Here is a 24,660-nt window from a genome sequence, read left to right on the forward strand (position 1 = left end):
AATTCGTACCCCGATTTCGTACCCTGAAATTGTGTAACAAAATCAAATTTCGACCTATTTCGTCCCCTGAAAAGATCGAGAAATTTTGAAATGTTTGCGTCAACTCCGATCAGCGAATTCGGCTATGTCGTTTTTTTTGTCGATCTTTTCAGGGGACGAAATAGGTTGACTTCGTTGAGTCTCTATGTTTTCTTGTTGCTAATTCCTTTGTTGAATTCAATTGTTGAATTTTTCCATTGAAAATCACAAAATTACTGCATTTACTGAGTAAAATGCGGGCCCTGTGCGATGGCACGGTTTGCACACCCCAAAGACCGGCACTGTGACAGAAGATACCGTAATGCAATGAGAGGAGACGCACGTGCAAACATATTCGGCTTGGTAAAACAAGCACGCACGACGCGGCTTTATTTTGCGATTACCTGCAGCGGGGAAGTTTTTCAGCCTGCAGAAGCCGTCGCAAGACAGCTCCAAAACAAGATCTTTGCTTCTTCAGCTTTGGAATCAATCACCACTCTCCGCGAACGGATCAAAAATCTCAGAAAAGATGAATCCGTTTCCAAGCTTATGAAAGCAGCGAACGTCTTTGCGTCTGTCAATAACCTAAAGACGCCAAAGGATCTCCGAGTGAGAAAAACTCCAGCAAGATTTCGAAACACAGAGGAATCGGATGCTTTTTCGTCTGCGGGAGAAGGAGCGTAGAAACGGCAATACATCGAAGCCCTTGATTTGGTTCAAGCTGAGCTTGATCGAAGATTCGACCAGGCGGATCTGCTTACAGCAGCCAACAGAGAGAAGGTCTTTTTGATCTGTGCAAACGGTGAGGAAAGAGTTGATACTGAGATCTGCTTACCCAATGCCATCAGAAAATATCGCCTAAAAACGGAACTTACTTTGCTCAGCGATGTTGTAAGTGGAAAAACCGCAAACTCCGTTCAAAAGGTTGCTGAGATACTATTGCAACTAAACCCTCAAACACTAAATCTTTTCAAAGAAACGCGAAAATTCGTGGAGCTCTGCTTTTTGCCTCTCGGTTTCGGCTGCATCATCAGAACATTCTTTTTCTGCTCTAAGACGCCTGAAAACGTGGTTGAGAAGCTCAATGACACAAAAACGACTTACGGTACTCATGTTGCGTTGATGCTTGTCCACCAAAACATTTTGGACACTGTGGATGTCAAAGAACTTATGACACAGTTTATAGAGAAAACACCTGAGCAAAAATCAATCTTCGGAAGCGTGTGAGAGCTCATTTCTACAAACTGTCGTTTTCTAATAACTTTCTAATTTGTTCGTTTTCATTTTAATTTTCTGAACAGCTGCTTTGCTGTTTGCCGTTCTTCATTTGTTACAATTTGCAATGTGTGTGTTTTAGCGTCGTTTTATTTACACAGGAGGAGACCGAATGCCCAGTACCAGTTGTAATTGTACCCCCATGTAAGGGGGTCTGGGGGGCGAAGCCCCCCAGAAGCTGACAACACTACGACAGCTTCAGCCCCCCCTAGAAAAAAATAGTTCCCGCGCCACTGGGTCCAATAGATTGTAATTAAAATCTCCCATTATGAAAAATTGTGCATTTGATTTTAATATTGTTTTTATTGTAGGAAGGAGTGTTTGTAGAAACTCAGAGTTGGCAGCAGAAAGTGATTGAGGAGATCTATATATAGTACCACAAGTTAACTTTTTCTTGTTTACAAATATATCAACAATAGGTTTTCATAGTCTCCTTAAAGAAGATATATTTAGACTAGCAGCAAGTAATGGTAAGGTTGTCTGTAGTCTAGGCCTATCTATTTTATGCAAACTATGAACAGTTGAAAACCTCATCGGCCACCAAGTGTAGAAATTTTTCTCAATATTTGCGAGGTTTGCTAGATTTGCTACATTTAAAGAAGCAAACCTTGCAAAGTTGCCAGATTGCACAAAATTGCACACAGCCAAAGTTGCCAGATTGCACACAGCCAAAAACACGTTTCAAACCAATTTTTTTTGCAAGTAGCCCAAAAAGGAGCCAAAGCATGTTGGTATTTTAAACACACTTCAAATGACCAAAACTTTTGGAAAAACCGGTTTCTTTTACAAAATATTCGTTACATTCTAAACACACACTAAAACTTGTCATTAGGAACTTCTTCCTTTTGTGTCACACGGCGTTGCCCAGGAACTACGGTCGCCTGATGCAAAAGTTAAGTTTTATTTATCGTCTGCAGCTCGGTTTTTAGAGAACCAGTGATTAGTGAACTCACCCAACCAAGATGGTCTAAGGAATTTAGTACTGATTCCTGAATGTCTGACTACCAAATATTGCATTAATATTACCTTTCAACATCTCACAAATGTTGATCACAAAGGCATTGCTTTAAACGTAGACTATTTATATCAAAACTAACCATAACCAACAAAGCAGAGATTTTGATATCTTTTTATTGATAAAAATAAGACATCAACACTAAACAAATATCATATTCAAAAGAGTTTTAAAAAACATGCACCCGATAAATAAAAAGTCAAGAAAAAAAAAACAATATGTTTCTCGGCAGCCGATTTGTAGCAAGAATTGACAGCGATAGACACGTGTTTCGCCCATGAGGCTGGGCAAAAAAATACAATTAAAAAAAATACCATCTGGCAACTTTGTGGTTTGCTAGGTTTGCTAGGAAAAACCTAGAACATCACACAACTCAGGCGAAAGAGAAATTGAAAAAAGAAAACTAGTCGGGAAAAAATGATGGTTTGCGAAAATGAGAGAATTGAAAATAGTTGCTTTTAGCGCCAAAAAACTCTCTTTCGCAAACCATCATTTTTTCCCAATTAGTTTTCTTTTTTCAATTTTCATATTCGCCTTAGTTGTGTGATGTTCTAGTTGTTACCGGTTTGCTACGTTTGCTAGGTTTGCTACATTTAAAGACGGCCCTCACAACTGCAAACCTACCCATTCTTGGCAAAGCAAACGATTATTGTTTTGTTACCATTAATAACCACTTACCTTTGCGAGGCAGGATTCTCAGCTCTTGTTACAATAAAAACTAAACATCGAAATCCCCTGACGTTGACGATGAAGATGACATGCGTGTTGCATTGTCAAAAACTCAACCACAGTTCAGTCGTTTAATTCAGGAAAGGCAACAACAGCCCTTATTAAATTTGCTTACGTTAAAAAAGTTTCGGCATGGCACTTTGGGTCACTTTAATATTCAAATACTGCTGACAATTCTTGAACAATTCATTCATTTTCTTGTTTGAGCAACTGTTTAACCTGATATTTGCCGCAAGAGTCATAGTGGCAATGCAATATGACACAATAGGCTGCAATAGTTGAATAGCATAGGCTAATTATTACAATAGTCAATAGTAGGCCTATGTTAATTGAGTTTCAGACAAAATTTAGGTAGCCTAGGGCCTAGGGGTTCGCAGAATTATTAATTTGTCTAAAGGGGTCCGTGACAACAAAAAGGTTGGGAACCACTGGCTTATACGGACTGGAACAACCGGTGTGTCCCGATCGCAAAACTGAACTTGTGTCCATTTACTACGTGCGATACCCAAATCATAGGCCTGGGCTAAGTCTTCCCTTGGGCGAAAAAGGTAGGACTGGGTTTGAGAAAAACAGGTTTAGCATCACACAGTCACACTTAAAATCTATGTCTAGTTCATAATCTCGAAAGCAACCGAATCAAGGATATCTAAAGAAGGGGATAGCCTACGAAGGCTCATAGCTGGGCTCGATTAACGATGAAGCACACGAGGCAAAGGCCCCCTGGTTTTGGGGCCCCCATTTTTTACATTTGTACAGTAGGCCTAAGCGTAGGTACCGTAGTGAAAATTGTGCCAGTGTGTAGCCTACTTTCACATGACAATCTAAAACTTTCTCTATTTAATGAACATTGAGTGTGAAATGTTACGACAGCTCTGTTTTGAAGATAGGCTATTATTCACAAATTTGCAGATGCAAAAATGAGAAAAGTGCTAATCTACTTTAAATCAAAAAGTTACTTTCAAGTGTTGTGTAGTTATTTAACTTTAGTTAATACGTGTATTTATTTAACTTTAGTAGTTGCGTTATGTTTTGTCAATTTTACTGTAACCTTGTAGCCTATAATGTTGTAGCAAATTAATTGTATAGTTAGGCCTACCTAGTTTCTTCCATAATGGTGTTAAATGTTGTAGGTACGCTACATTGTACACAATATTTATGTTATGCCACTTTTAATGTAGAATTTCATGCTAGCATAGCCTACACTGAGATGCCCACCGAGGCGTAATATTATATTATTATTATTAATGCTTGGATGGTCTTGAGCAAATTTGCTACTTGGAAAGTTACTTGCTATGCTAGGCTTCAGTTGAGCACTGCTGCTCTGCATCGAAAGCGATTGGCAATGGGGCCCCCTAAACTTAGCTGTGCCTCGGGCCCCCGGGAGCCTCAACCAGGCCCTGGCTCACAGAGATTGTCTTATTTTTACGACACTATAGGGGTAGCCTAGTTGGTAGGCTACCGCGTTAAACATGAGATTCTTTCTTTTGGAATTGCAGAGAGTTAAATAGCACAGCTGTTACAGTCAGCTACAGAAAACAGTTAGCAAATGTTATGTAGAGCATATTTAAAGAATACTTGTTGGAAAAGACAGTTGACAGATTACCAGCAGCCTAAGCTGTTTTTTTTAACAAAGTCTTTGCAGTAGGCTAGGTGTAAAGCAATCATACGGGTAGTTAAATTAACAAGTAATTATGAGCATTCAGTGAATATCCACGTCTGATGGTAATAAGGAAATGCAGGTTATGATAACAAGGTTTATTAAATTTCTACTGGTGCTAATTGTCATAACAGGATAAACAGAAGCCCTTCTATTGTTAGACGGCAGAACGTTCACTTATTTTACTTTCTGTCAGAACTGTTTGAGCTTTTTCTCTGTTAAAACCTCTAACTTCTGCTTGGTTAAAACGCTATTCTACCTGGAAAACTACTTTTGATTGGTTGATTGCTTCGAAGCTTTACTGGCTCTTACAAAAGTCGTCATGTTGGCTACCATTAAAAATCATTCACAAGTTTCGTCCGCCTTATGCTTGTTATCATCATCATCATCATTACGTTCCTTCCTCGTATTGAGGGTTGGATATAATGCGCCATTGTTCTCGACCATGAGCTGTTCATACTGCATTTTCATAACTTAATTTTGTCCGTTTAGTGATGTTTGATGTCTAAATCATTCTTGGTCTACCTTTGTTTCTTTTACCGTGTATCTTACCTTCTATTAATGATCTTTATAACGAGTTTTGCCTTATTGTGTGTCCAAAATACTTTAATTTTCTTCTTTTGACTATTTGTAAGAGAATTTTGCATGAATTAAATTTGGATAATACTTCATCGTTAGTGATCTTTTGTTTCCATGAAATTTTTAACATTTGCCTGTATGACCAGAGCTCGAAGGCATCGATCCGTTTTTCCATTTTTTGTGACACTGTCCAAGTTTCAGAGTTGTATAAAAGGGTTGACCAGACATAGCATTTTAATATTCTTTGATGAATTGATAAATTTAAACTTTGATTGCTTAAAACGTTTTTTCATTTTTTCAAATATAGCTCTTGCAATTTCTATCCGTCTTAGAATTTCATGTTCACACTCCCCATCTTCAGTTATTAAATGTCCAAGATAAGCAAAAGATTTAACTTTTTGTATATTTTCATTGTCAATTATAATTTGGAGTAGCCTACTAGAGTGTCTGGTGAATTTGAGATTGTCATTGATTTAGTATTTTTAGCGTTAATTTTCATATTAAATTCTTTTCCAATTGAGTTAACATTTTCCAATATTTCTTGAAGATCTTCTTGTGATTCAGCCAAAAGAACAGTATCATCAGCATAGCGTAAATTTGTTATGTTCAATCCGCCAACATTTACCCCTTTCATATCATCAATGCGTCGAAAAATCATTTCTGTATACAAATTAAAAAGACATGGAGAGAGTACACATTTTTGGCGTACTCCACGCTTGATATCAATTCCTTTAGACAAATCTTTTTCCATGCGAATGAATGCTTTTTGATTCCAGTATAAATTGATAATAAAACGTAAGTCTTTGCCATTCATACCAATATTGGCCAAACAGTGAATCAGTTTCTCGTGGTTAACTCTATCAAATGCTTTCTTATAATCAATGAAACATGCATATACATTTTTATTTACTGCTTGTAACTCTCACAAATTGTTCTAAAATTAAGAATAGGCTACCCTCTCGTGTTCCTTTACCAGTCATAAATCCACGTTGAGTCATGCTAACCTCATTCTCAATAGTTTTACGATTTCTTAACAAAATTAATTTCAACAAAATTTTCAGTAGGCTACATGACTGATCAAACTTAATGTTCTAAAGTCACTGCAGTTACTTTGGATTTCTTGATTTCTTTGGTGATCCGACAAAAACAATTTCATTCATTTCTATGCTTGTCATCCGCACTACAATTTTTTTCATCCGCACAAGTACGTACATCCCACGGGTTGAAAAGCTCTGGCCTAGCCTACTGTATATTTTAGCTACTGTCAAAGTCACCAATTGAGATTTTCAGTCAGTATAGCCTACCGGTACCAACTTAGAAAGCTTCGACAGCTCAGTTGGTTAAGCACCTGACTTTACGAACGAAGAAACCGCAAAATTAAGCGGCGCTGGTTCGACTCTCGGGGTGTGCGCCTGAGCATCTCATTTTCAGTGACTGCTTTTGATTCAGCGGCACCCAAAGTAAATACAGTAGAACATTTCACAGACAACAACACTTCAACAAGCGGAAACTTTATTAGGCCTATGTCAGAACTAGGTGACCGGCCTGCGTCGGTGGTTCAAAGCCTCTTTATGTAGGCCTAGTGGTTTGGTATTTCTATTGTAAAAATTGAATTGCTGAGAATTGGTACAAAATAGTAAAGTTTCCTAGGCTATACAAAACTGCCAGGATTAAGCTCTCAAAAAAGCTGTTTTAGTCCAACGATAAAGATTCCCATAGTCAAGTGATGAAGTCCCGGATGAGTTATATAAGAATTGTTGAATTGAGATTGACCTTCTTAATATGGCCGGAAAAGCGGAGCAACGTTTTTATTCTTAAGCCTACTGTAAGTCATTGGCAAACCTTTGATGTCTATTTCGAATTTGAACGGAAGTGGGTTGGTTCTGTTTCGAAACAAATGTAAGGCAGAGAATTTTACCGGGAACCAAAGGAACTAATGAAATGTCGAAACCTGACGCAGGATTCGGTGGCTCAGTTGGACAAGTGCACGACTTGAAACAGCAAAGTCAAGCGACTGTATGGTTCAATTCTCGAGGTGTGCGCTTAAGCAACGCACTTCAAAGACAGTTTTTCATTCAGATGCAGCATCCTAAATGGATAGAATAATTGACAGACAACACTTCATTAATCAGGTAGGCTATCCGGGCCAAGTTTGATGGTTTCAGCTTCTACAAGTATGCGAAACTGCCAGGAATACCTTACCACGGGGTTTCTAAGTTCAGACTAAAGATTTCCACAATTAATCGGTCAATTGACCCTAGCTATTGTATCTATATTTTGAAGTGTTTTATGTTAGGCTACTGCTGGTGAGATTTGCTGTAGGCTATTTGTGGAATAAGCTGTAGTATTCAATCACTTTTCAATTTTTTCTTTTACTTTAGAATCAAATCAAATACAACAAACACTCTGTAGGCTACAGTCTGGAAATACATAAATAATGATTGTTCACTAAGAAGTTGTTGACATCATAGAATGAATGAAGTCGTTCACCGAAGGATGGGAAATCTAAAAAAAGATATTTGAAAATCAAAATTTATAACTGAACAAAGAATTACCTAGAGTCCTAAAGTGTTTAAACTTTGTCAGTCTCTTTTCAATGGAGTAAACTTTTGATATTGCTAACTTTTTTGTTGATTTGAAATTATAGATGAGATTATTTGTGGGGAAATCCATTTTGTTTCAAATCACCCTTTATTTATGAAGTAGAATGCTGTTCTGTTTCGCCCAACCCAGGAAACCATTCATATTCATATAATATAGACTATAGGCCTATCATATTCGCCAGCAAAAAAAAGGAAGTCGGGGAAAGACCGGCGTTTTAACAAAGCAAACAGACAATGTAAACGTGAATGTTCAAAAGAAAAAAGTAAAGTTTGAAATCTGGAACGAAGAAGCGCGTCACTTCTGGAACGAAGAAGCTTGAAGATCAAGCTGCGCTGGTTCGACTCTCGGGGTGTGCGCTTGAGCAACGCACGTTAAGGACTGCTCTCCATTCAGCGGAATCTAATGGATGGAATAGTTCCCCAGCAACAAGACTTCAACAATCGGAAACTTCACTCTGTCAATCTCGGTGACCGGGCCTGCGTCAGTGATTCAAAGCTTCTACAAGTATGCGAAACTGCCAGGATTAAGCTCTGCAAGAAGCTTTCCTAGTCCGAGGATAAAAATTCTAATCAATCAATCAATCAAAATGGGTTGCGGGGCTCACCCTCCAGGAGTTTTTGACAAATACAATGATATTTTGGTTACTTTTTGGGCGTTTTTGGCACAATAATAATTTTTTTTTATCAAAATGCAGTGCACACTTTGTATGTAACTATAGGTTGCTATGTAGGCTATGTAACCTCAGCAAATTAAACTTGAATTTGGAAAGAAGGTTTGGTTTAAAATTAAAGTTAGACGACCATTTCAAAAATATTTCAGTCACGACCACACACGCATTTCAATAATTTATTTCTTGAAAATTTATAGAGCCAGTGGTGGCCTTTGCGGTGGGCAACCGGTCGACCGCCCAGGGCCCGCAAATTTATGGGGCCCGCGCTTATCTAAAATATGCACAAATAAGATTTACATTAAGTATTAGCAGAAAGCAGTAGCCTAGGCTGAGATTCTTGTTTGAAGATACAGATGAGGATGCTGAAAGCAACAGAAGCAGCAAGGAAGCATTTAAAATAGACCTTTTTCAATGTTCTCCTAGATGAAGCTATTACCAAGATGGGTGATAAGTTTGAAAAAAGCATGGAGTTCCAAAAAAAAGTATGGTTTTGTTTGTGATATTTGTTTACCGACCTCCATCACAGAAGAAAATCATGTTAAAAAATGTTCTGAAGCACCCCCAGAATTTGCTGGATACCTTGAAAGTGATGAACTTTCCACTGAAGTGCAGAGCTTCACAAGAATATATTCATCATTGACAACAAAAGAAACCACAGTTCTCTCTGTTCTACAGTAGCCTATCTGTATCAAAACAAACTGAATGTTGTATACCCTAACTTGTCTTTGTTAGGCTACTAAGACTATTTCTTATTGTGCCAGTTACTGCAACTTCAGGAGAACGATCTTTTTCTAAACTAAATTGTTGATAAAAAACTACCTTCGCTCTACAATGAGCCAAGAACGCTTGGTTGGACTAGCTGTTATTTCAATTGAGCACAACGTGGGCAAAAAGTTGGACAATGCTTCTCTTATTAAAGAGTTTGCCGCAATAAAAGCTGAAAAGGTGCATTTTGTGTAAGTGCTGCAGACGGGTGGTGTAGGACTCGGAAGGGACTGGGTGTGGTGGTACAACATAGCATCAGAGTGATGTGAAGATATCACAGCATGAAATGCACCTTTCTCGCTTACCATCGCTGTGTGTTGTTGTATCATGTTAATTCCTTTTTGTGTTACTGTGATTTATGGTTATTTGAGTTTGCGTACTTTAATTTGTCGATACCGAGCTATAGGGGGCCCTGATATGACTTCTTACCCAGGGCCCACAAAACCTTAAGGCCACCACTGTGTAGAGCCTAGTGTTTGGAGGACATTTGAACACATTTGAGTGTCCTTTAAAGACCATTCATTTTTCTTGAAAAAAGAGGACAAATCCTCTTAAAAGAGGACATATGGTAGTCCTAATATAGACTGCTAAACCGAGTCATAGCCGGACTGTTGTCTCAGGGGGAACAACAAAGTACAAGCATAAACTGAAAACGTGGTTTGTAGTATTTGCCATATTATGTTCAAAGTAGAGTCAAAAAAATCGAAGAGGTTAATCCTTCCCCACGGGGTGGCTTTCGTCCTTAATTTTGAGTGCTACAATTAAACCGCTCACCTTTGAATAGACACCAGGCTTTGCTGCTTGTGCACACACGTTCGTCCCATATGAAGTAACCCCGTGCAAGTAATACATTCCATCACCATGCAAGCACACAAGTGGGCCACCGCTGTCTCCCTATACGTGATGTAACAATATCATTGCATTAAAGATTAAGACAATGTATTAGAAATCCCAGGCATTAGTACATAATGATACTAACAGAAGCGTCGGAAATAAAAAGGCCTGTTTTGTTTCGACACAAATTTCTTTGTTTTGATTTAGTTTCTCATTCGCTTTTTCGTGAAAAATTTTCTTTTAAACAGCCGACAAATTCGTAGTCAACCGAAATTTGTTTCAAACGTTTTCAGACCTGAACCAGTAACACAGTTGTTTTTCACATTAATTGCACGTTTACAAGCGTTGAATCAATGTATACAAGAAGTAATTATTTGCTTACGTTGCACGAGTCTTCGCCTGCTATTCCTCCTGCACAAAACTTTGGATCACCTTCACTCACAGGTCTGTTGCCGTAATCTGCTGCGTTCATTAATGTCGCTAATCCGCATATAACAGCTGGAGTGACTGCCAGATTGAGTTGCATCAAAGTGTCTGATCTTTCACCGTCTGGTGACGCTGTAGAAACAAAAGAGTTGAAATCCTGAAAGGGTTAGCGAGACTTCTTTGAAGAAGTAGGTCTAAATGTTTAATTTGACAAAAAGTCGAAAAACTGAAGTTGATTTTGTGATGCATAGTAGCCGCGGTAACAAACCATACAAAAGTGTCTGACATCAAATATTCAAAAACATTTTTGTCTTGACACAAAATTCTTTGTTTTGACTTTATTTCAAAAAAGAAATCCGATAAAAGCAAAAAATAGGAAAGCAATTTTGTTTCATTGTGGAGTCAAAACGAAACTCACATCAACGTTCATTAACCATCCAGGTTTACCAGTATTGAGGCCAAATAGCTTGCATTTCGAAATATTCTGTTTAACTTTTTTTGTGAAAAATCGAACAACATGAAAATGTCATGCAATAGATTGAGTTTCGCTTTTAGCAGCATGATTGTGGTTTACTTTACAAATGCAGATACCAACGACCCGTTTTTACCTGATGCTGCAGGTTCGCTATGGTTGTAGCGGTTTGCACCAGCTTTCGGAACACAGTTCTCTAGTCATGTGCTATGACAAAAATGATTACTTTTACATTGATTTGTCTGAACACGTTAAATCAATGTAAAAGATAACTGATTTGTTGCCTGGACATTGTAAGGGATCATTAAAAATGGTTTAAAAAAAATTAGGATGCGAAAAGGATTTGTGACGAATTCTTTTCTTTGACGGTCATGACCGTCTGTTCTGTTGAATCGTGCAATTAGGATATTTGACTCAGCGAAACTGTAGCCTACACTAGCAAAACAGCGACTTTAACGTCGATTTTACATCAAATTTTGAGACTAAGTGAATGGCGTGATATAAAATGAAATGTTAACATCATGTAACATGACAAATTGCTTTGAAATGTCAAATCACAAAATGTGTGATTATTGTATATTTGCATGAGATACTGGCCAACCGGCCAATAGTCTATACTCATATCACAAACACACATCCGTGTCACACGAATGTAATCCATACCGAAAATATCCTTACGGAAATATTAATAGGGAAAATATCCATACAGAAAAAATCCATGCGGAAACTGTCCCGACTGAAAAATGTCCTTATTTTTCGAGAGAGAAGATGTTTTCCGAGTGGACAATTTCCAGTTGGAAATTTTTTTATGTATTGGTGTTTCCAGTTGGGAATATTTTTTGTATGGATGTTTTCTTTATGAATATTTTCCGTATGGGTTTTTAGTTTTTTACCGATTACTCTGTCACACAAGTGATGCAGCAGAGACTTAGGTAATGCCACCAGGGCAGAGCCTAGGTAACATGCTGTTAAACAACAAACGTCATTTTACATGTTAATCCCCATCCGAGCGTGGAACAAATTGACCCAGCAAAGGTTGGAGATTCATTCTCATCTGTTCTAGTTCCATTTTCAACGAGACAAATTGGCCGAACATATTTGCTGTATTCGACGGATTCATTTAGCTGCAAAAATATTACTAATAATAAAAACAATATATCAATGTTAAAAAGGCATTTAAAACATGTCCTTTTTTTAAGGCCGATGGCTAAATGTAAAACATGAGGGTAATCCATGCAGGAAACTTTTTTTTTCAAATTTACTACATTGTAATGAGATGACAATTTAAATAAATTAATTCTACATGAATTAAATATTTAAATACAGGGTAGGAATAGCATCTTGTTTGATTTTTTTGTTCATATTTTTATGTTTTTTTTTTAAAGTTTGCTTCCGACGATATTCTGACGATTACAACGTCATGTTCAGCAAGACATGAATGTTTTGAGATCTACTATATCTTGGAACTGTTACTTAGCAATTTTCTATAAAAAGAAGAAATATTTGAAGTTATATCTGGATTAGGAGCAACGCCTCTAGTCAAAGTTTTTTTTTTTCAAAATTGTTAAGTTGGTAAATTCAAAAACTTGATGATATTTTCGAGATTAAATTTCGGGATTTTCACTATTGAAATTTAAAAAGAAGACCTAGTTTTTTGAGATAACAGTGCTGATATAGGACTACCTTATTTTCTGGCAATTTAGCAGATGAAAATTCCTTTTGGCAGTTAATAAAACATAACAGCTATGGTCTACAGTCTGCCCCATCCTTCAAAATTAAACTGCTTATGGCGATCTATCGCTAGGCTTTTGTGACACTTGAAGACAATAGCGTCGGCAAAAGGGGCCAGTGGGTACTTTTGGACCCGGGGTCGGCATTATTTTAGAGGCCCGGGCAATAAAAGAAAGCATGAGATAGTTTTGAATTCTATAGAAACATATTAAGTTTGTATTGATTCCGTCGTCCTTCTTTGAAAAAACAATTCCTTTTTTTGCTGGAAATCTACATTTTTGCTTGACAAACTTCATAATAATTTCCTTCTTTCATTTGTCTTGTTTTCTTGGTTTTATTGAAACGCCTTGTTTGAGGGCCAGGGCTTTCTTCATTCATGCCATGTCCAAACTATCCTTTAAACGGCACTGCCAAAGGTTAACGACTTACCTCCAAAAGTGCAATATCAAAGTTGAAAGACACGGAATCAAAGTCTGGATGAAACTCAATGCGAATAACATTTCTTATCACTTCATTGCCAGTCGTATCTGAGATAGTGTGTTCACCAAGCACAATCCCATATATGCTTGGTAAGTCACTGTAAAATTACAGACATAAATGCAAAAGCCAGAAAAACACCTCTTTTGTTTTCGAAGTAAAGTGAAATTAAGCTCTAGATAACGATCAACTTAAAGCAAAATTTGTTGTGATGTTAATTCAAAATACTAAAATGTTTACACAAAAGCCTATAAGTTAAAGTAATAGGCGTTTATCTTGACGTGCTATCAATCCGGTACAATTGATATTTTCTTTAGTGGACAGCACCAGTAGCTTTGCTTCACAAAAAAAAAACAACAACAAGAAGAAACAATATTATTAGATTACTCACGTTCCAATACAATGAGCAGCTGTTAAAACCCATCTTTCATTTACAAGGGCTCCACCACAAATTCCACCGTTTAGTTGTCCTGGCTGCCTTTCAAAAATATAGGCTACCCATGGCCATTCTCCATCAAGGGCTGTTACACCACCTATAGGGACATCACATTACGGGACACGCAAATCCGCTGTTCCGGCAACATTAGAAGGGTCAATTGCCAATTTGACATATTTTTTTACGATTTACAACTGGCTTGCTTTCAAATAAAAACCTTACACTTCTTCAAAACCAACTTCACTCCTCTTATATAACCCACAAAAAGTACATTATTTAGTAAAGCAGAAAAAAACGTAACCCTTCCAATGTTGCGGATAAGCCAAAAGCAGACGTAGTTTTGCATCTCACATGATCTACAATCTCTACACAATCTAACGCACAAATATACAAGAGTATGAAAGTGTGATAATCACTTTAAACTTTATTTGCAAAATATTTTCCTGATGCCACAGTTGGCTGTTTTTTTATACAGAAAAATAAATGTTGAAAAAAACTTAAGCAACTCATCGGCTGAACTCCGCCCATTAGCTTAGTGGTTAAGCGCCCTATACTCAAGATCAAGTGGCGCTGGCTCGGCTCTCAGGGTGTGCGCTTGAGCAACTCATTTCAGGATTTCTCTCCATTCAGCGGCACCCAATAAATAAAATAATTTCCCGACAACAGCACCTCAATAACTATCGGAAACTTCACTCTGTCAATCTTGGCAACCGGCCCTTCATCAGCGGTTTAAAGTGTCTCCAAGAAGATACGAAATTGCTAGAAATGACCTATCAAAGGCTTTGTCAGTCCGAGGATCAAAATTCAAAACCAAACCAAACTAAGGCCAGTAACATACGATTCCTGCATGGCAGGCCAAAGTAACAGAAACAGCTGACTCTATGACCATATGTCGTTTCGTTGTTTTCTGTTGTGTGTTGTTACTTGTGTTGTGTTAGATCTGAAATCGAAGTGTAGCCTACTACATGACGTTAAAATGGACGGAAATTTAAATTAATGTATTGTTATTATTATAATTAGCCTCTTATATAACTGAGTAGGCTAGTATTTTAAAATAGTCGTGAGCGCCAATCATGTGTTGGCAGCGCTGAAAGTAGGGCCTAAACTAAACAGTTTCCTATCACCTTTCACAGTTGCAGGCTAATTACGATACAGTTTAGCAGCTATTATTAAATTAGAGTTTTTGCATTATTTCATTTCATAAAATTAATAAAATGCTAAGCATTGTGACTTGTGAGAAAATCTCGTGGACCAGATTGAAATTCTTCGTCGGTCGGAATTTAGCGACAGTTAGTGTAAAGGCTATAAACGAAACAGTCATATTTTGAGCACAATAACATAAAATTTACTTTTTGTGCAATGTTTTGATAAAAAAATCATAAAAAATACTGAAGTGTTTTTATTTACATGTTTTCGAATTTGGAAATTTTCGAAAAGTTCCAAAATTTCAAAGATTTTAGTACCAGAATATGATCTATTGATCTGAATGGCTGAGATTTGTTTGAAAAACAAATGTCTTTTAATGAAAACTTTGATAAACTCATTTATATGAAACTTTAAGTAGCATGCAGCTTGCAGATTATGTTATTTCCACAAAACATCACTTCAAAAATAAAGTAATTACAGTTTTTTTTGTCATAAAAGTATTTTTGTTCCGTTTGTTTTCAGAGCACTGCACAGAGCATTGAGTATAGCACTGACAAGCCGGGATTAAACGTGTCAGATTTTGGGAAAGTACGTAGATCCTGTTTGTTTACAACGTCAGTGCAGAGCTGACTCAATTAGCCTTAAGCAGTTGACGCTTTAAATCAGCGTGACTCTTTTACGCCATGTCAATGCTGATAGGCTACTGCCTGTCCAGCGTATGCAACGGACTGATCAATTAATTGTTATTTTTGGAAAAATCCATTAAATGTTACTTACGCATATTGCAACAACAGAAAACTATAACAATACAATTTGCGATTACACGCAAAAAAGAAACATAAGCCTTCTGCATACCACGAGGAGCAGGCTTGGGGAGCAACCATCCGTCCATAAAATTTTATCTTGCCTCTCTACACCCAAAAAAACGAGCTTTTAATACTGTTACAACGTTTTAATGACATTGTACTGCATGTTGAATGACGTTTCATAGATGTTTGTCTGCATTCAGGAGCTATTTTTTTGAACAAACGCTCTATTTCAAACATCAAAATATTTGTCCCTCTCCCAAAAATTGCTTTTGCCCTTTAAATTTTTTTTCCAGTTACGCCACTGCTGTAGCCTATACTAATAAAGTTGTCAGGTCAATCAAAACGTGGATAAAGATTTAGGAAGTCATAATTTTCTTTTATCTTCAAAACCATCATAACATTTTCTTCAAAAATCATTTGCAAAGTGTTTAGTTTTTGTATGTTGAGATCATTTTTTGTGTTATTGCAACTGCTCTGCACGTATAATCCTGAAGTACAGGTCTATGCTGGGACACAACATTTAACAAAAACATTTAAAACCCTCACAGATGTCAAAACGTTTTAATTGGAGCCAAAAAATTTTCCTCGAAAGCTTTCTGAACTTTCAAGCCTGTTTTCCCTCTAGTGGGACTCTTATAAGGTTGCTATTTGCTTGGCATTGAGCATTTTTTTATCATATTATTTAATAATATGCATGATATGATTTGTGATTGATAGTAGTAGTTGTTCTTTAATATTAGGTTTATATCAAACCTTAAGAAATTATTTATGAAATATAAGTGTCAGTTATTTCCTTACCTATTATTCTTCCTCGTAGAATCCGCACAAGAATGGGATCAAGTAAAGGCTCTGGTAAATAAATGAACAAATGAAAATTGAAAAGACACACTACGTGTAGGAAAAAAGTTCAGAGATTTCTTATTAGCTTTTTACCTTACAAATTATAAAATTAAAATCAATGACATTTAAAGATTGCGTGTGGTACAATAGGTGGGTTAGAAATGAATAAACATGTTCATTATTCAACTGTAGGCTACTGCGAGAAGTTTGCTGGTTGTAGCCTACGATGCAGATGGTGCTGCAATTGTGGTTGAAGCAAATGATAGACCTGCTTCATTTTGTGAAAATGTTTTCTTTTAACTTATAACTGTGTCTTTTTCTTCCATTTCCTTAGCTCAAATTTTGCACTGCTTGACAATCTTTACAGTGCTTTTTGTCATCAGTGGTATTCACATATTTATGACCTTCGAATTACGCATAGTGACTGAACAATATAACAAACTGTTCAAATCGTTCAACAAACCATGAAATTTTGCGCAAATGTAGAGGGTTGAAAAAGCTAGCAAAATCTGTTTATTTCCATTGATTCAACATGCAAGAATGTTGACCAATAGATTTATACTTGCTTGTAAGCAGACTTGCATCAAACTTAAATGGTTTGAGGCGTTGACGTTAAGTTAAAACTGTTCAAAATAAAATTTACCACAAAATATCAAATCGTGAGCCTACTACCTGCTGCTCTTCCATCTAAAGTTCCAGATTTTGTGCCACACTGGCCAAAGTCCGGCCCCGTCGTTGTCATTTCTTCAGTTGTACTAGAAGCAGTCATTGAAATTGAGGTCATATCTATGTTAGGTGATGTAAATGTGACTGGTTTCGTTGTGGTAGGCGGAGAATAGGGGGTAATATCATAATAAAATAAAAATCCAAATAAGAAAACGGTTCCCCCGACAATTGTCCATCCAGTAACGACCCAGGCAGAACCAATCATAATGTAATTTAAATAATAGCACAGTAAAGCAAATAAAATCTGTCAGAAAATACAAAAACAAGCTTAGCCATTAAAAAATTCTTGCTCCTCAAATTTTCGGAAAATTTATCGTGAGGTTTGTAACTACATATATTTGCTGCGTTTTACAATTACTCATTGCCTGAGGATGTAAAACTACAAAACTCACCAAGATCGTGAGCCGTATGTGTTACACTAAGTGCCAGTCTATAATGATTTTCAGATTTTTCAAAGTCGCTAAAATTTTGCTTGTATGTTGTACTCGTTCAAAGCTATACTTGCAAAGGTTTGTTAAAAAAAATATCTCTTGTTTTGAGTGTAAAAGAATGCTTTGATTTGCACTGTAGCTTACACCAGTTTTAATCAGGTTTAATGTAACTTGGACCTGCAGACCTGGCCCACATCGTTTACAGAGTCTTCTGTAACTGACATAGGCCTATATAAGCAAAATCTTGCACGTTAAATTGTTTTGAAAGGAGGTTGTTTTACTACACACAATCCGCTCAATTGCCTTAGTTACTCTGACAGTGCTGCTGCAACTTATTAAAATTAAATACTCTGAATTTCAGTGATTTCAAATCAATATATTGTTTTACAGAAATGAAATATAATCTGAACTGTCACTAAAAACAGACTAGAAACTAAAGAACATTCTTAAAAACTGAAGTGTGGCTAAAGACTTTTCGCTAAAGTGTAGCCTGTGACCTGAAACGCATGCTATATAATCCACCCTTCTTCATGTGATACAGAACAACGACAAAGTGCATAATAACTTCGTTTTTATAAGCAGTACAAGACGATTGAAAAAATGTCCTGTATTTAATGTGATTCATCTTTTGAATGTTCTTCTTTGAAAACGAGAAACAACAATGAGAAAATGTCAGTGTTGGCCCTAGCTATAACATGAAGTATTTCGTGAGTTGACATTTGACAAACGTCAACCTAAAAAAGAGAGAAACGATCACTGTATCATACTATAGTACCATTCTCATCTGAAAACTATGAAAATTTGCACAATGTAGGCTACATGACAAATTGCATATCATTGGTGTCAGAGGATGCCATTTATTTTGCAGGCTTTTTACAAGCTTTCAAGTCTGTTGTAATGATGTTTTTCTGGGTGCAACAAGGTACAACAAAGATTTTTAAATCTATGCCGTACAAATAAAAAGTGCATCTAAAACACTACACCATCTCATAGTTAATGAATAATAATTTTAATTCCAATGTAAACCATTGTGATAGCGGTCTTTCAAGCTCACAACAGCTTCTGTAAAAATATTGCACGAAGATTAGGTTACAATCTCTGGGAGTATAATACGGTAACGCGATGGCAATGGTAGGCAGGACCTAAGGAACAAATAAAGATTAAAAAATTTGTCATATGCTTTTGAGGCAAGAAACAAAATCAATTCATATTTATGATTGTTAGAAAAACAAGTCGACCCTTGTACCAAGCAAATATCCTGGCCCCTGGAAAAACAAGATACCTCTAAAAAGGACTTTTTACGAAAAAGTTTTATGTCCATCTGTCTGTCTTTAGCAAGGAAACGAGGCCTCTAAAATATCACCCAGGCCCTTGAAACACCGTCCTTAGACGAAAAGTACTCTTAGAATTCCTTTTCAACACTGGTGCTTATAATTTAATGTAAACTAAAGCATTTGTTTTGCTTCATAGGCCAAAATATTTTCCAGTGCATCAAATGGAAACTGCGAGATACAAATAGGCTAAACTAAAACTATCATTTTTTGCTGGACAATCAGTGATGTAACTTATTTAGAATTTAAGTTGTGATATTTCATCACAAACACAGCCCAGGAGAATTAGCCTAGGCTTTCACAAATGATTTACCTTTCTAAATTTCGAAGAAATATTTTTGTTGGAGAGAATTTACGAAACGTTATAGTAGAAAAAGTTCAAAAATTTTTCCTCAAAGCGCGCGACATCATTACATGCTAATGACATAATTAAGTCACGTCGTGGTCACGTAATCGATTATGAATTTTTACAATCTTGGTTGTAAAACGGATCAACTTTCAACCACAGAGGCTCAAGCACAAACCAACCACAAAATGGGAGTTAAGATTGCTTGAGAACTCGAAGAGTGGTCTACAGCCTAACCCAATCGTAGTTTGTGGCTTGCTTGCGCTTCTTCTAGCACAGTTGTTTTTAATCTTTTTCGTATCGCGACTTATTTTAGCCATCTAGTTGAACCAAACGACCCTCTTCCTAAAGTTTTTGATTCAGGCATCTTATGTAAGGCACTTTTATGGGTGCAATAACAAACAAAATATAACATTATTATGATACCAATCGATAAGTTTTTTATTGGGTCAGTCATTTATTTTTGTCAGTCAGTTCTTTAATGCAGTAATATAAACTAACATCCAAACAAAGGTAGCAACTGTGAGATGACTGGTGTTGCATCTTGGTGACAAGTTTGTCTATGAGCGGCGGTATTGTTATTAGACCACACCTTAAGTCTGCTTCAACTATTAGTTTATTTTGAGTCTTGTTCTTTACTCCAAGCAATGCCGGAAAGCCAGTCTCACATATACCCAGATTTACGAAAAAAATTAATTTTGAATGATATTTTACTGAACTCCTTTTACTTTTTTATTATCAAAAGTGTTTTCAACCCTTAGAAAAAAAAGCAAACGAGCCCTACTTGTCGCGACAACCAAATTGAAAATTACTGCTCTATGCACGTCACCTGATTAGTAGGAAGTTAAGATTAGTGGCCTATAATCAAGTTGAGAAAAGAAAGTAACGTTTGGTATCTTATTGTTTTAATAGATATTAAACCTCAAGTAAAATTTGTCAACATGTCTAGCTATGCAATTCTATAAATCAAAATCAATCAGTGACCCAGGACTTTGCAGATGTAACAAAGTTTCCACAAAATTTGAACACCTAGACTACGTTTTTGGATCTCAATATCGACTCTTCTAGATCTCAATTAAATTAAAAAATCACGTATAGACCTGATCTCATCTCGGTCATGCCGAAGTGGAAGCAGCTGATGATCTCTATAGTGTGTGCTGCTTCCAGATGTCTATTGTGTTGCAGCATGCAATAGAGTTGACATGAGGTCCAAGGAGTAGTTTTGGATGAGGCTCTGGAATGATTTAAGGGTCCGGATCTTTTCCAAGGGGCCCGAAACCTGCTGAAACCACCTAGTAATCTTTGGATATGGTGTATTTAAAAAAAAGTGTCTTAATTTAGAGCTCAAGGACTTCTTTGGTACCTGGCCCAAATTATGCTCCCAACGGCTCTGGCAACATGCAACTCCATGCACTGTAGTATACAATGTACTGCATGAATATACTGGACGGAAAATGAATGATTGTTAATTCTTGACTTTGCTTGGGACACTGTAGTTTAGCACTGCCTAGACTTAGAACAATCTCATTGTCGCCATCAAAACACTCCTTTCTCAATGAAGCTGCAATTACCAAATCTGACAACTTTTTCATTGGCTGTTCGCGCTGAACCATTTTGCCTTATATTAGCAAACCTGCTCTTTCATATGGAGCCCTCACGTATCAAATTAGTTTGCGTTTTACTGACAAAAAGAAACCAGTATATAGCATGCCATACGTTAAATAACATGTGTGATTGTGTGCCATTTCTGCGATTTTGATTATTATTCCATTAGTAAACAAACGTTCCATAAAAAGGCCGAAGTCTCTTCAACTTGCATAACTTGCAGGATTGTTCGAACCGAGCGTGTTCAGCCGAAGCGATAGGGAATTCTTTGCAAAATATTATTTCAAAATAAAACGACACGAAATAAATATAAAGTATTTTGTATTGAAACAAAATATTTTAGTGCTACACACTCGTATGCTTGAATAGTAATTTAAAACAACACCTAAATGATTTACAAAGAAACAAAACGTGTTTGCTTCAAGCAATTGCTCAGGCTACCATCAATTTTAGTTATCGTATAAATTACTGTAGCTCAGGGGCGTATCCTCAATGGAAGCAAGGGAAGCATTGCTTCCCCTGTCAAAATTGAAAAAAGAGAAAATTATATTTTTCAGTAAAACGGTTTCGTAATTTCTTTACCTGAATACAAATTGGAACGGTTTCTAACTCATGCCAGCGTGTGATTTCAGCTCGGTTTTAATTTTAAAAAAGTTGGAAGCTTACGGAAGCGAAGATTCGTATCGCTTCCCTTGCTCTCGTTTTTGCTACACTAAGAAACAAGTGAGAGACTAAGGAAAAAAAGCAGAGCAAAGTTTGCGCGAGTTACGTTTCTTTTAACTTATCCATGGAAGCAACTTTTCAATCGCTTCCCTGTCGCAGGGTTACCAGATTGGCTAAATTCCTCAAATTAGGCTTTTTTAAAATTAATTCTTCAAAATGCATAATAATCAATACTTCTCAAATATTGTAACCCTACCAGATGATACCATGTTCTCCATTGCTCAATATATGTTCTATACTTGTTTAATACTCGTAATGTGGCGGATTAAAACTCATCTACTACAGTCCTTTTATACTTGCTATTTTTCGGGCTATACTTGCAGAATTATTTTTGCTACAATTTATTGAAATCCGCTACAAGTCATAAAATGTATGTACATTTTATTATTTTTAATAGAAACAGGTAAATATATTCATTTGGCGCTTTTGTCTAATATTTTCCTTGTTTTGGCCTATTTTTGTGTTATTTTAGCTTTTAGACCTTATCATAGTCTGGCAACTCTGCTCTGTTGGATTTTGCTTCGCGGGCTAAAAATGAAAAAATTTAAAGCCCTGTTATTGTTATAATATCGGCCTAGTAAGCAAAAGTTTGAGCCAAATATTGGCTTTACACTGCTATCCTGGCTGGATAAACTTTGGCATAAGACAGGATATGTGAGGTCGAGGCTAAACTTGACTGAAATGAATTCTGGCTTAAGCTACTACAGCAGTAGGTAGGTCTAACTGTAGCTGAGTTTTTGGTGTTTTCCAATTTTAGCCGTATTTTTTGCCCGTTCGTGCGTCAGAGCTACCATTAATAAGTTAATAGCTGTTTATCTGCTTATAAATTTTATACAAATATTACCCTAAAAGTGTTTCCAGAAAGCACTATAATCCATTATTTGAGTGTAATTTTGCAAAAAAATTTCCGGGGGGCATACCCCCGAACCCCCCTAGAAACCACGTGCCTTCGGCACGCTCTGATCCCCCCACGAGTTTTATTGCTTTCCTTGCTCAACCAACCAGGATACGCCACTGCTGTAGCTACTGTTTTAACAAACATTTTTTTGTAAATTTCCCTTAAACGTTAACGCCATTTATTACTTCGCTTGGCCTACAAATCAGCTCTAAAAGATCCAAAATAAAATCAGTAGTAGACCTATAGATAGGCCTATGTATTTGTTTTATGGAATTTGTTTCACAATGTGAATACAGCTACTGGAGGTTTTATTTTGCTTACCTTCGAGCTATTTTTAGGTGGGCATTTAGCACAAACTACGTCAGAGCTTTAAGTTAGTGTCATGTTGTGACACCTTCGTAGCGGAGCTTGTTAATGTTACGGTTTGGCTAACCTTTCATGTTGCAATCAAATGCTAATACTTCTGTTTTGGTCGTCCAGTTTTTCTTCCTTGAGTAAACTTTAAGAAACAACTATGAAGTACCTTTAAATTTCATTTTAGTTTATTTCTGATCACCAAGACAAAAAGCAAAATATGCCAAACCTAGCCAAGGTCCAGAAAAACGGTAGAAACGATAAAGCGCAAACGTTAGAACTTGCTTTAGACCAAACTAAGATAAGTTAAAAATTTCGCCAAGGATGCAACACATTGTTGTTGACTCATTTTTTAATTTTATCGTGTTGTAAGCTTAATGTATGATAGTATAACCCACTGGGCAAACAGCCTACTCAAACTGTTCACCCAAGCACCCCAGTGCACTGCTTTGCCTGTAATTGATGAGGCAATCACACAATAATTTGATTTTACAACTAAGTTTACGGGTTAGACTCTAATAAGCGCCATGTAGCTTCAGTGCAACTTGTTTGATTTTTCAGCTTAACTTATCTAACTAAAATAAATTATTATCCAGCAACTATACTGTAGGTCGGTCTCTGAAATTTTAAATAAACTATTTTCTTGCTTATTTGTTTGTCTTCCAAGAAAACCGTCCACACACTGACGCACGTTAAACTAAGCGTATTATTTTGACTGTTTATTTAACCACAAATTGTGCTTTTCCAAGCAATTTTTGAAAAATTTACAGAGGTATGAATAGATTTGCTTTCATCAAACTTACCCGTCATCCTTCATTGTACAAGAAAAATGCCTTCAATTACACTATCTTTGCTAATAACAATTTGACCAAAACAAGATTTAATTCGGTAGTGAAGCCTGCAGTTATTGAAGTTATCCAGCTGTAAACGGCGTTCCTAGATGGATATTCTAGCAATTTCTTCTCTTTCTGACATTATTATTTATGCAAAGCAGGCATTTCATCCATGGGGTAAACAAAATATCGATCCGTTAATACGTAAATGGAAGTACAGTAATTCTGCCATGATGTTGATTTCAATTGAATTTATGTAGATACTTTTTTTCTCTTTTTCCTACTTCTTTTTGTAGTTGCATCAATAAATATAATGTTGTTCAGTGACGTAGACAGAAAGAAAATTTTAAGGGTGCAAAAGCAACTTTTGGGAGGGCAAATATTTTAATGTTTGAATAAACATTCTGTTTATAGACGAAGTTGCGTCAATGACCACATGTAGACTATAGGTTCCTGAAACTTTACAATAAAGGCCTATTGGAGGCTAATGATAATAAGACTAGCTTAGGCGACACTTTATAAACACTCAAATTGGCCGTGATAAAACATTAAATTTACTTTCATCGACATGCTAAGATTGCTAACCATGATCGAGTTACGTCACATGATCATGATCAAGTTACGTCATATGATCATGATCAAGTTACGTCATGTGTACATAATATGGACATTTTAATCCTTTTCACTTTTTTTTGCACCTAATTTTTTCTCCTATTAGTTTTGTTCATATGCTTTGTTTTAACAACATCGTTTCTTTTGCATCCCAACATCAAAATTAGAATTGAACAAAACTAACTAAACAACTAATATGTATTGTAAACTGATATTGCTTTTTCACAGGCTATTAAACTCACTTAGCGTGTTCTGTATTTGTTTTTGTTCTAATCTAATTTTTATTTTCAAACCATCATAAGCGTAAAACCAATAAAA

At 36.4% G+C, this 24,660-nt stretch overlaps 1 protein-coding gene across 1 annotated transcript; it reads right to left on the reverse strand.

Annotated features, from left to right (window-relative positions):
* Positions 1-7,641: 7,641 nt before the first annotated feature.
* On the reverse strand, positions 7,642-17,447 carry LOC145786982 (complement factor D-like). The gene is made up of 8 exons (XM_082598731.1): positions 17,156-17,447; positions 16,442-16,492; positions 13,644-13,785; positions 13,205-13,352; positions 12,036-12,168; positions 10,529-10,704; positions 10,087-10,206; positions 7,642-7,778 (listed from the first exon to the last, which is right to left on the reverse strand). Exons 1-8 carry the CDS (start codon positions 17,412-17,414, stop codon positions 7,722-7,724), a joined length of 1,086 nt encoding a protein of 361 aa, XP_082454857.1. The 5' UTR covers positions 17,415-17,447; the 3' UTR covers positions 7,642-7,721.
* Between the last annotated feature and the right edge of the window lie 7,213 nt (positions 17,448-24,660).

The sequence above is a fragment of the Aplidium turbinatum genome, chromosome 17 (assembly GCF_918807975.1).
Source record: "Aplidium turbinatum chromosome 17, kaAplTurb1.1, whole genome shotgun sequence".
NCBI lineage: Eukaryota > Metazoa > Chordata > Ascidiacea > Aplousobranchia > Polyclinidae > Aplidium > Aplidium turbinatum.

Bases quoted from the DNA above. Each gene is read 5' to 3' on its own strand.
- LOC145786982 (XM_082598731.1), bottom strand. From the start codon at position 17,414: ATGATTGGTTCTGCCTGGGTCGTTACTGGATGGACAATTGTCGGGGGA. The intron at 13,353-13,643 runs GTGAGTAATCTA...GTAATTTTACAG, and splicing joins GCTGCTCATTGTATTGGAAC to TGACTTACCAAGCATATATG. The intron at 10,705-12,035 runs GTAAAATGACGT...TTGTTTCTACAG, and splicing joins GCTCGGATGGGGATTAACAT to CGTCACCAGACGGTGAAAGA.